The sequence below is a fragment of the Eutrigla gurnardus genome (genome assembly GCF_963514095.1).
Source record: "Eutrigla gurnardus genome assembly, chromosome: 24".
Taxonomy (NCBI): domain Eukaryota; kingdom Metazoa; phylum Chordata; class Actinopteri; order Perciformes; family Triglidae; genus Eutrigla; species Eutrigla gurnardus.
In genome coordinates this window covers 5155367-5171856 of record NC_139935.1, presented here as the reverse complement: position 1 = coordinate 5171856, position 16490 = coordinate 5155367, and the positions used below count along the sequence as shown (strand labels likewise).

The 16490-nt window shown below is 44.3% G+C and overlaps 3 protein-coding genes across 4 annotated transcripts; 2 read left to right on the top strand and 1 right to left on the bottom strand.

The window, feature by feature from the left end:
- Positions 1–902: 902 nt before the first annotated feature.
- On the bottom strand, positions 903–4836 carry LOC311009739 (uncharacterized protein). The gene is made up of 6 exons (XM_084004086.1): positions 4625–4836; positions 3420–3819; positions 2816–3065; positions 2253–2502; positions 1548–2178; positions 903–1429 (listed from the first exon to the last, which is right to left on the bottom strand). The coding sequence occupies exons 2-6, from the start codon at positions 3803–3805 to the stop codon at positions 1045–1047; spliced, it is 1902 nt and encodes a 633-aa protein (XP_083860212.1). The 5' UTR covers positions 3806–3819; positions 4625–4836; the 3' UTR covers positions 903–1044.
- A 458-nt stretch (positions 4837–5294) lies between these two features.
- cyp4f3 (cytochrome P450, family 4, subfamily F, polypeptide 3) lies at positions 5295–8280 on the top strand. Its single transcript, XM_084004355.1, has 13 exons — positions 5295–5538; positions 5726–5870; positions 6002–6055; positions 6203–6330; positions 6422–6543; positions 6618–6764; positions 6872–6995; positions 7071–7137; positions 7219–7348; positions 7429–7562; positions 7634–7698; positions 7775–7857; positions 7927–8280. The coding sequence occupies exons 1-13, from the start codon at positions 5350–5352 to the stop codon at positions 8144–8146; spliced, it is 1608 nt and encodes a 535-aa protein (XP_083860481.1). The 5' UTR covers positions 5295–5349; the 3' UTR covers positions 8147–8280.
- Positions 8281–8736: 456 nt separating this feature from the next.
- LOC311009912 (uncharacterized protein) lies at positions 8737–16203 on the top strand. Of its 2 annotated transcripts, none has more exons than XM_084004356.1 (11): positions 8737–8956; positions 12020–12172; positions 12252–12377; positions 12458–12618; positions 12706–12817; positions 14384–14482; positions 14620–14640; positions 14793–14813; positions 14931–14957; positions 15040–15096; positions 15191–16203. In XM_084004356.1, exons 1-11 carry the CDS (start codon positions 8887–8889, stop codon positions 15208–15210), a joined length of 867 nt encoding a protein of 288 aa, XP_083860482.1. In that variant the 5' UTR covers positions 8737–8886; the 3' UTR covers positions 15211–16203. The 2 variants fall into 2 exon arrangements, with proteins under 2 accessions (XP_083860482.1, XP_083860483.1); XM_084004357.1 differs by having other exon boundaries at positions 8740–8956; positions 12706–12799.
- Positions 16204–16490: the final 287 nt, after the last annotated feature.

Genomic DNA, 16490 nt, shown 5'->3' with positions numbered 1-16490 from the left:
AGGTCAATATTAAATTAAAGCTGACGCTAATAAAATAAGCGTTAAAAAAACTGTTGTGCAGTAGGCCAAGTAGCAATTTGGTAATATGTTATGTGGCTAAAGTCTCATACAAAACGCAAAAACAGATTAGCTCAGCGTAAATGAAAATGTTTATGAGGAGAAATAACGCAATTAGGGGTCCAAGCATCTTTATAAAGCAGCTCCACCCATTAAAACATCCTGCAGACTGGCTGTGCAGTATTTTCCGAGCATCACTTTGGACAACACCGCCATCTAGTGGACGTTGCGACGAGGACGTTGTTGGTGTTGTTTGGCCACGTTGTACACGTCATCACTGTGCGTCTCCGGTCGCCGGTGAAGAAAAATAAGGGGAGGCAGTTGCTGATTTATTTAATTTCACATAAAAGCGAATGCGACGTTATTGAAGGGACGAAAGGGAATTTTGTGGATTATTTTAAACTCAAGATAATGAAAACATTAAGAAAATAAGCCACATTACAACATAACTTTCATTTTGAAAAAATACATGTTTTAAGTCACTCGAACTTCAGAGATTTGAGCTTCAAATAATAACACTTTATTAGTCCTGTAGAAACATGGTGTGTCACTGTCCCGATATAGATATGAAGGGCTCATTCTGATGATAGTTACCCCAAAATCCTACACACTAAGTTTCTTAAACTGTGTTGATCATCCGATGAAGCCCACCTGACTGCAGTCAAGCGACTTCTTTGAAATCCGTCACCTTGGTTACAGAACAATAAAAGGACTAAAGAAAGAAACTGTGCATTCATGTGACTTTATTATTTTAATTCCTTCAAGTGCTGTGTGGTTTCGACCAAAAACCAAGGCGATTTAATCCACACCAAAAAAAAAAAAAGAAAAAAAAAGACAACAAAAAAAAGGGCAAACTGAAACCAAACACCAAATACATTTATAGACAACTTTATTTTTTTTAATACTGTGTTCAATGTACATATAAATCCCTTTACAGGTTTTTCTTTTGGTGGCCACAAGGTCCAAAACAAACAAAAAAAATACTTATTACGAAGACCCAGCTTGCAAACAAGAGAGCAGGCATGACGACAGTCTGCATCTTCTGGACTGGTCTGATGCGGATCGTCTAGACCGGCCTGTAGCGGAGGTTGGACTAGCCTGGACCGGCCTGGTAGAAACTGGTCCAAATGAGACAAATGGAGCCATCACGCCCAACCAATCGACACTCCTCACGGGAGACGAAGTGGCCCTGGGCTCTGCTGGGGGTCGCCTCGCATCATCTTGAGGTCCGGTGGAGCAACGGATGCTTCCGTGTGATTGGCCGGCTTCTGTCTCCGACTGCTGGACTGAGGTTTCCAGCCAGCGTGGCGGAGTGAGCTCATTGGTCTGATGATGCGACGGGTGCAGAGGAGAGTCGCTGTCCGAGGTGGAGCTACAGAAAGGAGACACCATCATTACATTTTCATATTCAGGTATTTAAATAACAGACAAAATTAGGAATAAAAGTCTTGAATAAAGGTTCTCTCCGTGCCCCACGCAGGTAAACTGACCTGTTGAATGGCGTCTGAAGGGAGGAGGGCGATGAAGAGTAAGTTGGCCAGTTGTTTTTAGGTGGGCTCGCCATGGTGACATATTCGTCCAGCACCGATGAACTATGGCTTCCCTGTGGCGACATCATCATGTAACCCTGCTGCTTGCCGGGCTCCCAGCTCTCCGCCCCGCAGGCCGCAACGCCACATCCATCACCCGTCTCCGTGGCAACTCTTCCAAAGGCGTCTTCCTCCTCTCCGTTCACCGTGCGATGAAGGTCCATCTTCATTTCCATGTAGCTGCCCATCTCGGTCCCGGAGCTCAGATGGGATCCGAACGGGCCGAGAGCCGAGTCGGAGCACGGAGTGGATTCAGCCTGCGTTGTGTGCGGCTTGTGGGGCTCGGGGGAACATTTTGTTGTTGGACTTGTCTCGACCTCAGGGGTTCTCGGGGGGAAGACCAGACGAGAACCAGGCGCTCTCACATTCAACGGTTTGTCTCTGTATTTGGGTCTGCAGCGCTTTAAAGCCACGAGGCTTTGAAGCTGGTTGGGATTGGAGGTCGGTGACCGGCTGAAGTCAGGAAGAGCTCGTAGCGCCCTGATTGTATCCCGAACCACCTCGTGGATGTGCTGGGCTACTGCTGGGTTTCCTGCACAGACAAAAGAAGACGGGTTCCAATCCTACGGTGAGGCAGACATGAGCAGAGCTTTAATTCTTAGTTACCTGGCTCTCTCGCTTCCATCCAGATCTCTCCGGGACCGTTCGGTGCAGACCTGCCAAGCTCCAAAAAGAACGAACCGTCCAAGTGGCCGAAACGCCGAACGCTCAGCAAAGGCATCGTAACGGACGGCAAATCACTACATGCAGCCACTCTGACCAAGATGAGAGACGTAGCCGTGAGGCAGAGCCGGCTCTCCCCCGCCAGGGACCTGGAACAGCCCAGACCTCTGGGCTTCACCCTGACGGGCCACACCTTAGACGGAGGTGAAGGGAGCAGAGGCACAGACCGGGCAGGGATATTTATATCTAATGAAGAGCTGGGATCCCTTACAATTGAAAATGTATTAACTAATCAATATAGTATTTATTATTACGCAGTAGTCCCTGCCTTTTCAGTGATTTTAGTCATATTTAAACTGCTTGGATTCCCTTTTGAGTGTTTTAGTAGTTGTTTTGTGTTCTTGTGAGTTTAGAATGAGCCCTTCATATGCAATCTACCGCTAAATACCACCTGATGCTACCATGACCCTTCAGATCTACCTTGAGAAATTAAAACGTGGTCTGACCTCTTTGAAGAAAGCAGCAGGGGGCAGAGTACAATATCCATCATCGTCTTCATCAAACCCTTCACCGTGCTCTTCGTCCCTCCGCTCCTCCTCCATCAGTTTCTTAACGGCCAGATACCACTCTTCTTGTTCCCTCTGGTCGTCCACCACGAGCACCATGGTTTGATCCTTGGCGTACAGCGCCACCGCATGGCCTTTCTTGGAACTGCCACTCCGGCTCACACCAAGACAGCACCTCAAGTAAATCACTCTGGGGAGTAGGCATTCATTTTAAATTGTAATGTTTCTTCAGTTACTTTAAACATTGACATTTTCCACCACAGCGAATCCAAAGACCTCTGCTTAACAATAGGCTGCAGCTGTCCCAGGTTTAAGTTTTATTTACACATTTAAAAACTACCATGTAGGTCGGGGTTAAGTGTAAATACTATTCAATTCATCCTTACTCAGTTCAAAACAGAATATTTGACTATAAGCATGGACATAGTGTATTCCAATGAATTAGGAAAAGCAGTGGATGTATTCAGGATCTCAAACAAGAGGACAACGTGTTAATTTCAAGCCTCGTTCTAATCGTTAATTGTCTGAAGTTACTTTCACCAACCCTTGTTTGCTTGGGCCAAACAGCACAGCTTTACCAGCAGACTTCTCCATCGCTCTGAACTTCTCCTGGTTCTTGTACCACTCGAGCCGGCTCGGACCGGTGTGACTTCCTGCCCTCAGGACGAAGTATCTCCTGTGGTTTCGCTCCAGCTTCCCCAGGTAGCTTTGTTTCACCACGTCGCTCTGCGGCCCCGTGGAGGTCCTGAGGGCGTCGGCCAGAGGGACCAGAGCGTTGGTGGTCTGGCTGGTGCAGAAGAGCTCCTCATAGTAACGAGAGGGGCTTGACTGGCGATCCTGGTCCAGCTCCGTTTGAGGGTCAGTCAACCAGGGAGACCTCAGAGGGGATTCAGCACTTCCAGGTCTCTCTAGGTTGGCAGCTTCATTCATCTCAAGCTGAAAACCTGAAACATGCAACACACACACACACACACACACACACACACACACACACACACACACAGAAAAACAAATGCCAACCTGGATAAAATAAAAAAACTTCCTGTTTGTTGGCTTCATCGCTAAACTGGTTATATTACTATGGTTTTAAATTACAGGCTTGTGTTCTCGACAGTAGGAAAACAATAATATTCAAGTTCAATTCAGCTTTAATAACTGCTTTTGAGCGATCTCTCCTTGACCTCAACCAAAACTAGTTAAAATGAACCCTACTAATATTTTAGTAATCTCTCCAATTTATCATATAAGGCACATGAGAGGTAACATTACAAAGATATTTAAACAACAACAAAAAAATGGATATAAATGTGACCTAGTACAAATTTAAATAATCAATTTTCTGCTGTCAAACATTACATTTCACATATTTATGAGCATAGTGTCTTATATCTGATTTGGTACATGAACAGTCCAAAGATAAAATAGATTATGTATATATTTTTATTTATAAAGGTTTTTTTCTATTTTACAGCAATAATGTTATAAATAAAATGTAATGGGTATTATTGCATTTTTACATAATTTTCAGGCATTTGAAATAAATCATAATCATACTAACCAATGCGTCAATCTATAATCAAGAAAATTAAAGTAATTTTTAGCAATACAATTAAGTCAATGAAGGGTAAACAGGAAGCTAACACGCGACCTAGCTAGCTTCGTCATAGCTAGCTAGCTAGCACGGTCGCTCGGTCGCGTTAGCTTCCAAAATAAAACCATTAGAACAAACTTGTTTACTTCAAAACTCACCGGAAACTGAACAGCTACAACATTTACAAGCGGAAACAGGCTCAGTGCCGCCTGCGTTTCATTTCGGCAGGCGTCAAACAATTTCAAAAAACGTATTTACAAACGGCTAAACTCCCTTCGCTCGTCGCCTGCGACCATTTGTCCGCTCAGGCGCAACCTTCAGGGCTGAGTGGTGCGCATGCGCCTAGCGGGAGCGCGCACAACGTAAACAATGTTTTCTACGAATATACAGAAACGTTTTATTATACTTCCGTTTCATTATATTAGGTTTGTGTTCCTTTTTTTGTTTTTAAAGAAGCTGAATAAGAAAAAATGTGTTATTAATAAAATGATTTAAATATAGAGTTTGTTTAATAGTTCGAATAAAATAATAATGTTTGGCAAGAATCTCTTTAAAACTGGATATTATTTGTTTAAACAATAACACTTCAGCAAAGTAAAATAACTTCTAATTAAAAACCTAATAATTTCTAAACCAAGTTCATGGGTGATGCTTCTGATTGAATCTCCAGATAGAAGATAAAGATGTCTGCTGAAGATGTGGAAAGTGATGGTTTTAACAGACAAAAGGAAGTTGCGTGTCTCGTAATGGCAACCGCACCTCTTCCTTTTGAAATAACTGGGTAGAACAGTTTGGTTTCTGCATATTTCGACACTGGTAACTTCTTATTAACAGCAGTCGCTTGCTGGAGCAGCAGCTGGATACTCTCTATTACTGTCTCAGGATGTCTCTCCTCTGGGGGGTCCTCTGGGGGGTCCTCCGTCAGGTCCCGGTTCTGGTCGGCGCAGGTCTGGGAGCTGTGATTGTAGCTTGGACGGTGAGGCTGCTGGTGCGACACGCCTGGTTCACATACAGGCTGTCCTGCTTCAGCAAGCCACATGCAAACTCCTGGCTTATAGGCCACCTGGGCCAGGTAGGACTCTCACACACACACACACACACACACACATGCAGTTATAATTGTAGAGATACATCCTGCCTCCAACCTCAGCTGTACATTTAAATGCTGTGCAAGACATCAGGTTGCAAAACATTTCCTCTTTGTGATGAATTTCCTTTTGCATGAATATTGTTTTGTTCCATCTGCGTTCGTGGCTCAGATGCAGTGCACCGAGGAAGGCCTCCATCAGGTGGATGACTTGGTGCAGAAGTACACGCACTCTTGCAGCTGGTTCATCGGCCCTTTCTATCACCTGGTCAGACTCTTCCACCCTGACTACGTCAAACCTCTGCTCATGGCCCCCGGTAGGATAGCTTACCCCAAAAAACTAACATTTTCGGATGATTGAACCTCTTTAAAAAACCATTTCCTCAACTTCATCTGATGCTTTGTCTTCTCTCTTTCCATTGCATCCTCGCTCCTCCCCTCCCTCCAGCCAGTATTACAGTGAAAGATGAGCTTGTTTATGCCCACCTGCGCCCATGGCTCGGTGAGTTAAGTCGCGTTTCATGCATCGGCTGCGATCACTTAGGAGGGCCACAGGGCAGCTGAGTCACTTCAAAGTCCACGTTAATCAAGAAAAGACAGCCTTTATTTACAGATGTTCATTATATCCCATTGTTCTCTTATGTCCCAGGTCAGAGCCTGTTGCTAAGCAACGGGGAGGCCTGGTCCCGCAGGAGACGGCTTCTGACTCCGGCTTTTCATTTTGACATCTTGAAGAACTACGTGGCCAAGTTCAACACCTCGACTAACACCATGCATGTGAGATGAACTGCTGTTTGTTCAAGAGGTCAAAGGTCAAAGAGCGTCTCTGCTGCATCTTTTTTTTTTTTTCTTTCTTGTGTCCCTTCAGGAAAAGTGGCTCCGCCTGGTGGCAGAAGGCACAACGACCGTGGAGATGTTCGACCACGTCACTCTGATGACCCTGGACAGTTTGCTGAAGTGTGCCTTCAGCTACAGCAGCAACTGTCAGAGGTGAGGACGACCACGCCAGCGTTTCACACAAACTTTTCCTCCGTTGCATCCCTGCGTTCTCTCTTTCTCCGCAGCTCGAGCAGCGAGTACGTGTCAGCCATCGTGGAGCTGAGTGACCTGTTAATAGAACGCCGGCAGAATGTTTTGCACCACTGGGACTGGTATTACTGGAAAACGCAGCAGGGCAAACGCTTCAGGGAGGCCTTAAACATCGTGCACGGGTACCCGTCGCCTTCTGACCTCAATAATATTATGGGAACCTTTAAGTCTGATGATACATTTTCACTCCAAAATATAATATTTTCTCTTCTATATTCTGTGTGCGCAGCTTTACCAGGGAGGTGGTTCAGAAGCGCCGAGCCCGGATTTGCCAAGAGGAGAAGCCGGAAGCGGGTTTCCTCACAGCGCCACGGAGGAAGAAAGACTTTGTGGACATCATCCTGCTGTCAAAGGTAGGAGAGAAGAAGAAATGGGGTAGATGAGAGATAGAGATGGACAGTTTGCTTTAAAGGAGTGTACGATTGCAGGATGAGGACGGACGAGGCCTAACAGACGAGGAGATACAGGCGGAGGCCAACACCTTCATGTTTGCAGGTTCAAAAAATCTTTATATTTGGCTTTTTACAGTTTGTTCCTTTAATATAAGTCCCAAAATCACTATTTGACATCCTACAGGTCACGACACGACCGCCAGTGCGATTTGCTGGACGCTGTATAATTTAGCACGACACGAGCGCCATCAAGAGAAATGCAGGCAGGAAGTGATGGATCTGATGGTTGGGCGAGACAGACATGTGATAGAGTGGTAAGTCTCAGGCTTAACCCTGCAGTGTTGGAAGAAGGGCAAACTGGGCCATAGTTACATGAGGATGTGCTCATCTGAAGGGAGGATCTGTCCAGCCTTCCCTTCACCACCATGTGCATCAGAGAGTCTCTCCGGCTGCACTCTCCTGTGCAGGCCGTGACGAGGAAGTACACCCAGGACATGCAGCTGCCCGGGCATCGGACGGTACCGAAGGGTGAGTTTCCACAAAAAGGTTAAAAATATGGCGATTTAGACGGTGTGTTCTCAAAACAATCTCCTCCCAAGGTGCCATCTGTCTGGTCAGTCTTTACGGGACACACCACAACCCGGCTGTGTGGACAAACCCACATGTAAGAACTGCAAAAAAATATATAATTTCACTGTGGCCGGACTCCCGTTTGACCTGCGTCATTCTCTCTCATTCAGGAGTTTCACCCGCTGCGTTTCGACCCCACGTTCACGGAGGGACGGCCTTCTCACGCCTACATCCCCTTCTCCTCGGGCCCCAGGTACTGCAAGGTAGAGAACATGTGACGCAGTTAGAAATGGTACAGACGAGAACTCGGATGTGTTCACAGGAACTGCATCGGTCAGAAATTCGCCCTGGCGGAGCTTCGAGTCGTCGTGGCGTTGACCCTGCTCAGGTTTCGCTTGACCCCGGGAGTGAACCCTGACCTTGGGACCAGCTCTGGGGGAGTTCGCCGTCTCCCCCAACTCGTCCTGCGTGCGGAGGGAGGTTTGTGGCTGCAGCTGGAGCCTCTGACCCAACAAAACCTGGAGGAGTTGCAGGATGAATGATCCGACAGGAATGCGGGAGCTCTGGCCTCACACCAAGTTTAGTTCTTGCTGTATCATTTATAAATATTTTTTGTCATGATTATTTTACTATCACTTCAGAAATGTATGTACTATCAAGCAATTTGTATTGTTTGTGTTGTATGTATTGTTTTGAATAAATTCTGATTTTTTTTTAGAAATAAATAAATATCCAAATGATGTGAATTAACAAATCCAGGTCAAGCTAGGACCTGAATTACAGGCCAGTGTGTTACTCTTAATGTAAAACGAAAGAAAAAAAAACGAACACATTATCTGTCTGTTGCAGAGAAACAGAGGCTATTGTTTTCTGGCTGCAGTAATGAACTCCGTCCACTAGCTGGCGGCATTGCGCCGTATTTTTATTTGTGTGTGTGAAGAATTATTATTACTTATTACTTCTCTGCACTTCATCCAGTAAGTAACCAACTACACTAGTGATTGTGTTGGATAGTGACACATCTAGGGTGAGTACTGAACTATTTACAGTAAACTTATTAATATTCATAGTGAATAACGCAGTGGAGGCGGGGACACACTGGACGCTGGGTTTCACTTCAAACTTTCACTTTCTTCACACCGCCTCGCACCACTTGAACGTTGCTAACGCTTTTGCTTGTTTTCCGAAGCAAGCATGCAATCCTTTTAGCGTTTAAATATCGTTGCGTTGATGTCATTTCACGACGAGAGCTTGAATTTTCCGACAGTTTCAGCGACTAAGGATGTGGCCGCCTGTGACTCCCGTGGGTTGGGCCGGTTGGACGTTCCTATTCCTCCCCATCGTGGACTCCGGTAAGGTCATCACGCATAACTCGCTGTTTTTTCTGCCATTGAACGCGTCTGTTTTTTGTGTGGCTTATAGAAAGTACATGTGTTGTAGTTTAAACGAATCCACGACCCCACCCAACAACGCCAGCGGTAACGACTGCCAGATTTACTGTGCTCTCGCCAATGCTGCCTTCACGTGCTATCGGAATCGTGGTAAAGACGAGTTGCAGACTCGGAATTTGCACACGAAGGGCACCCCTCGCGATGGATACTTTTGATACCCGAGTTCCCCGAGTCGAGGTGACCAGACCCCGGTTTCCCGATAACGTCCACTCTTACGAAGACTCCTACGTTACCCAAGTTGTTACTCTATAGTCGTAGTTCTTAGGAGTCTTCTTAAGAAACACTCCTTACGTCGTTCGTACACGGCGCTGTCCAGAAAGAAAGTGCTGAAATCAGTGGCGGCGCCAGGCTATATTAGCCCCATCAAGAATTGTGTTAGCCCTACCGTTAGCCCAGGCCCGGCCCTAACCAATCTGGGGCCCTAGGCAAGATTTTAGGTGGCGCCCCCCTTGCATGGGCAGTGTAGTGTATCTACTCACAAGAAACCGAATAGCTTTGTCTTTGACATTTTTTTTACTTAAAGAAAGCAAATTCACAATCAGAATAGTTAACAAGATAAAAAAATTATGAATAAATAAATGAATACAAAAAATACAATGAATATATGAAATACAATCATTTTTACATACATTCATAAATAGTCTTAAGTATAAGATCTAACTAAACACAAAATAAAACGTGTCAACAAGTTGCATAAAATAAATTAAAAATACAATATAAATAAGGCACTGCACAAAACAAGATATTAAAGGTGGGGGCAACAGGAAGACCGCTTGATGCTGCTGCATCATGGCTGGGTTGTGCTGCTGAGGTGGAGGCAGCAGTGGCAGATGTGGTAGATGGCCCAGGGGTGGGATTTAGAAATGTCAACAGTGCATCTGAAGAGAGGAGTATGTGACACCATTGAGTATTACAGTCTAATAATAAAAACATATGATTCCAGGAATAAAATGAAATGATATAATATAAATGAAAAACCAAAGAGATATATGTATGATGTTAACTGATGCAAATTAGATTAGATTTAATTTATAGTCATCATTACAGTGAAATGCTGAATAGCAGAATGCAAAGTAGCAGGAATATATCATATGAGAATGTTATGTTATGATTATCTTTGATCGAATCACAGCAGTGCTCATATTCAAAACAGCATTCTCTCATGTGATATTGCTTAATTAACATTAATGATGTGCACTTTAACAACTAGGCTTACAACTATAATATATAAAGGGGTGGAAAAGTCACTATTACCAGCAGGGCAAACGTGAGCTAACCAGAAGGCAATAAAAATGTAAACAAATGTAAAGACCTGCTTAAAGGATCTAATACAAATGTCCCTGAGGAATGTAAGGTGGGAGTACTGTAATTACCTAACGTTACATTATTACTTTCCATAACAACTTAGCCCCCTCCACAATATTAACTGACGTTAAAACAGTCAACTAACGTTAGCTATTTATTGATTAGCAATTAGCGAATCATGTAACGTTATCCTAATGCTAAAAAGCCAGGTGTCTATCTGTAACAGATAAATAATTTCATGTAACGTTACCTCTGTCTTTTTCTCGTTCCTCCTCCTCTTCTTTTCTTCTTTTTCTTCCCTGGGCACCGGACAGTTTTGGCCGTTTTGACATCTTGTGTTGATTTTTTGATGTGGTGACGACGTCCAAAAAGAATCATGATACGGGAAGGGAGGGGGCGCATCGTGCATGGGAGGGGGGGGGGTTGTAATGTTGTAACAAATATTATTTCTATTAAATAGGCTTTGCTTTGCATTTAAATTAACGTGGGATTATTTCTTGTACCAACTTTTTATTTAATTTTTTTATTTTTTTTACCATTTGCGGCACTTGCGTGGCGCCCCCCAATGGACGGCGCCCTTAGCATTTGCCTATACGGCCTATGCCAAGGGACGGCCCTGCGTTAGCCCTACCATAAAACCACCAAGAAAAAAACAACAACAAAATAACCAAGAAAAGTGCATAATTTAAATATCTAGCCCGCTGAATCTTCCAATCCGGCCCGGTTCAGCACCATCAATTTTTGTTTTCACCTTCAAAAAAAGTATGCACAGTGCGTACTGCATTCCGGCTGGCGGCGCCACTGGGTGTTGTTATATAGTCACATTGAAATTCTGGCATTGATTTTATGCCCCACCGCCGTATGAGTTAGCCCCACCGTAGTTGAACCAGAAAAAATACTATATAAAGATATAGAAAATATAGAAACAGTGGAGGAGATTGAGCCAATTACATCCTTAATTACATGCGTATTTGTTAGTTTTTTCACGCGAAATGTTAAGTAGGAACTCTAAGTAGGGGTTACGAATGACTTGCGTTAAGAAGGCTTTAAGAAGGTTTTGGGAAACCGGTCCCAGAACCGTTCAACATGGTATTTATTTGTTACATTTATATAATCTGTAATCTACGTGATTAAATGTAGCATTTCCCCCAATTAGTCCCGATAGCGAAGCACCTGAACGTGACATTCCCGTTATTCACAAGTAACAAGAAGGATTTTCCGAGTGGCGCCTGAAGGCAGCATAAGGTCAACCGTCAATAGAATACAACAGAATAGAGTGAAACGCAGCGATGCAGTAGAAATGGACAAAATAGAAGGAATCAGTGCACCATATATTACAGTTAGCAATATTGGAGTGTATAGATGGGAATAAACCTCTTATGAATAATAAGACACCCTTGGACAGCCAGTGATAACAGAAAAGAATAAAACAAATAACATGAAAAAGAATGTCATGAAGACAAAGTGAATCGAATTTTTTAAAAGTAAAAAACAAAGTAAGTACAGATTATTGTGGTTATAAGCTGGAATCAGACAACGTGTTTAGTCTCGATAGATGAGAAAAATAACAAACTGCTTGCTTCAAGGCAACAGCTTAATCTCCATTATCTCTTCGACCGGATTCCCATTTAAGGGATGTTTTCTTTTTCGTCCATGCAGTAACGCTCTACAAGAAGGTGGGCGATGACGTCGTCCTCAAACCAGCGAATGTCCCGCTGATTGGCGGCATCACCGGCATCATCTGGATGCACGGTTCCAACATCGCCATCCAGTGGGACGGGACGGAAACCGATGGTTACCGTCAATTTGAAGGTACGTTGATACGGACTCACGGTGTTTTAAAGCAACAGTGCAGCGGTGTGTGAGGTCCAGACTTCTGTCGTTTGTTCAGAGCGCGGCAACCTGAACCCTTCAAACGGGGAGATGACCATCACAGGGCTGACCAGAAACGACAGCGGACTGTACACCGCGGAGATCAACGACGTAAAGAGTCCAGCGATTCACCTCCAAGTCATCTGTGAGTGGAAAAAAAGTTCATCTGGGAAATCATCGTGACATACTAGGCCTATTTCTTAACGTCTCCCCCCGATATAACAGCTCCCGTCCCTATACCGGATGTGAGCCAATCCTGCGACGATGAGGCGACCAGATGCAATCTGACCTGCAATGGAGACACGACACACGCCGAACCCGTCACCTACAGGTGGAAGTCAGGTGACAATGTGACGGGTTCATCGAAGGAGCAGCACATTACAAAGGTATCCTCTTTTTGGTCTGTGGGTGTCTCAAATCCATTTCCCTACAACATCCTTATTTAAACTAACACTTTATTTCTCCGTTTCCAGGAAGACAGCTCAAGCAGGAAAGAGTTCATCTGCGAGCTGGTGAATCCGGTCAGCCGGGAGAGCAGCCAAGCCGTCCCCAACCCTCTCGTCACCGGTGAGACATCTCGACACGGTAACTCCCGACGTGATAACTCCCGACGTGATAACTGATAACTCCCGACGTGATAACAGATAACTCCCGACGTGATAACTGATAACTCCCGACGTGATAACTCCCGACGTGATAACCGATAACTCCCGACGTGATAACAGATAACTCCCGACGTGATAACCTATAACTCCCGACGTGATAACCTATAACTCCCGACGTGATAACTGATAACTCCCGACGTGATAACTGATAACTCCCGACGTGATAACCGATAACTCCCGACGTGATAACTGATAACTCCCGACATGATAACTGATAACTCCCGACGTGATAACTGATAACTCCCGACATGATAACTCCCGACGTGATAACTGATAACTCCCGACGTGATAACCGATAACTCCCGACGTGATAACTGATAACTCCCGACATGATAACTGATAACTCCCGACGTGATAACTGATAACTCCCGACGTGATAACTCCCGACGTGATAACTGATAACTCCCGACGTGATAACTGATAACTCCCGACGTGATAACCGATAACTCCCGACGTGATAACCGATAACTCCCGACGTGATAACCGATAACTCCCGACGTGATAACTGATAACTCCCAACGTGATAACTGATAACTCCCAACGTGATAACTGATAACTCCCAACGTGATAACTCCCGACGTGATAACTGATAACTCCCGACGTGATAACTCCCGACGTGATAACTCCCGACGTGATAACTCCCGACGTGATAACTGATAACTCCCGACGTGATAACTGATAACTCCCGACGTGATAACTCCCGACGTGATAACTGATAACTCCCAACGTGATAACTAATAACTCCCGACGTGATAACTCCCAACGTGATAACCGATAACTCCCAACGTGATAACCGATAACTCCCGACGTGATAACCGATAACTCCCGACGTGATAACTGATAACTCCCAATGTGATAACTGATAACTCCGGACGTGATAACTGATAACTCCCGACGTGATAACTGATAACTCCCGACGTGATAACTGATAACTCCCGACGTGATAACTCCCAACGTGATAACTGATAACTCCCGACGTGATAACTGATAACTCCGGACGTGATAACTCCCGACGTGATAACTGATAACTCCGGACGTGATAACTCCCGACGTGATAACTGATAACTCCGGACGTGATAACTCCCGACGTGATAACTGATAACTCCCGACGTGATAACTGATAACTCCCGACGTGATAACTGATAACTCCCGACGTGATAACTGATAACTCCCGACGTGATAACTGATAACTCTGGACGTGATAACTGATAACTCCCGACGTGATAACTGATAACTCCGGACGTGATAACTGATAACTCCCGACGTGATAACTGATAACTCCCGACGTGATAACTGATAACTCCCGACGTGATAACCGATAACTCCCGACGTGATAACCGATAACTCCCGACGTGATAACTGATAACTCCCGACGTGATAACTGATAACTCCCGACGTGATAACTGATAACTCCCGACGTGATAACTGATAACTCCCGACGTGATAACTGATAACTCCCGATGTGATAACTCCCAACTTGTAACAGAGCCTCCGGTGAAAATGAACATTTCCACGGGACTCACGGTGTTCATCGCCCTGCTGATGTCAGTGCTGCTGCTGGTCACTGTTCACAGGTGTAAAGCAGGTGAGAACTCCTGATGCATGTTTGATTTCCATTTTTTAGCAATAATAGCCTTCGATAATCAAATCAAGCAGCTGTCTTGTTTTATGTACGTCTGATAATCACAAGGGAAATTAAATCTTTTTCTTTATTTCCTCTAGGAAAGTGGTTTTTCCAAAAAAGTAAGTGGTGAAACTTTGTGACTTATTTCGGTTCTCTTTGGGGTTCCTTTAAAGGCATTCTGGGAATTGTAGTATAATTTGACATCTGAGATTGCGATAAAGAATGTGAATTACCAGGCTTTTTTCTTTCTGCTTTACTTCCCTCCCTGCAGCGTCCATGCCGTGGGAAGCAGGTCAGTCACTTAAATTACATATTTACACCTATTTATGCCTTAAAAATCAAACAGGATGTTTACTGATACGAGGATTTCTAAACATCTTCATGTCACCATTCTTTTGTCCCAATGCAGACTTCTGGAGGAAGCACGAAAGGGAACGTAAGTTTCTGTTTGTTTTTTTGGTTGTCTATATATGTTGACAACAAAGGTTGACAACTGTACGTTTATGACCTTGATACAGCGAGAGACGCTGCTGAAGCTAATGGTTCCCCTGCTCAAGAGAAGAGACAAACGGACGGTAAGATAAAAATATGCTCATTTACTTTGTATGCGATATATGAATATAACTAATGGTGTGCATTTTAGCAGTGTGACTTCTTTCCTTTTCGCAGAGGAAACGCCGATGACATAGGCAGCCAAGCGCCGCCGAGTCGAGAAGTAAAACAAGATGATCTACAGTGAAGCTGCACATTGCGATTCGTCCGTCTTGTGTTTACACAACACATATTATTAGAAAAACCTTATAGTCGTGTCAGCTCCGGTAACTTGAAGTGAAAAGTGGTGAAATCATCTACATTTAAAGAGACAAAACGGACCAAAAGGCATTTTTCAAGACTCACTTTTAAGATTTTAAGAATTACACTTAGATGGGAAATGTTACAAGTTATTTAGAGTTGGATTAAAAAAAATAGACAAAAAGACTACAGACTACAACCTAAAGGCATTGCTTTCATGCGAAGAAATGCAGAAACATGAGGGGCTTCCAGGTTTTAGACAATACCAGGAAACCCTGCAAAGTTTCCTTTCCTGCGGACATGTACCTGACACCCGGAGGGCACCTCGTTAAACCGAGCAGGTCTGATGTGGATCCACGTGGCCTCTGTGCCAGAGAAGAGCTTGGACTGGGGGAGGAAGTGGACTGAAAGCAGAGAAGGGGGGGGGGGGGAGAAAAGACACCATTGTGTGGTTTGGTCCACCAGCTCAACCAACAAGCAAGACATTGTGCAGTAATGACTGCTGACTCCTCACAAACAGCTACTATGAGCGTCGTGAACAAACGATTGGGAGATTTCAAGCTTGAAAATAAGTCAATCAGCAATTTTTTGGTGCCACTTCCCAAATACGTTTTTGCACTAAACTCGTCTTTTCTTTTCCGTGTAGCTACAGAATACAGCGTTGGGATGCTGGTTACAAAAGCAGCACTTTTAAAGCTCAAATCACCTCGAGACAGACTAATGATGTGTTTTTTTTAACATGCAGAGCAGCACTTCTAACGGATGTGACACCGACAGCTCTGTATTTATTGCAGCTTGTTAATGTGTTTTGGGTTATAAAGCATGTAGACGTATAAATGTGTGTTTTGCATGGGCTGGGTTTAATAAAAGCAACAGAATATCTTTTTAAATGTGCATGTCTTCAGTCGTTCCTTTTCCAACAGATGAATAAATAAAAAGTAAACGGTCGAACCACTTGAGGGCAGCAAGTGGACACATTTCAGTCACAGGAAGGCTGTTCTTCTCAGAGCAGCTTTAAAAACATTTGTCAAAATTGTAAATGTTTCTAGTCTGTGCGCCTCAAGTTATGGCTCTTTAGTTTTCCTTTGCGAGCTTATTTTATATTTAACCTGAACAAAGGTAAAGTGCAAATGCAGACCTGCTGGGAACGACTGCTTACTCAAAACCACTTCATGGA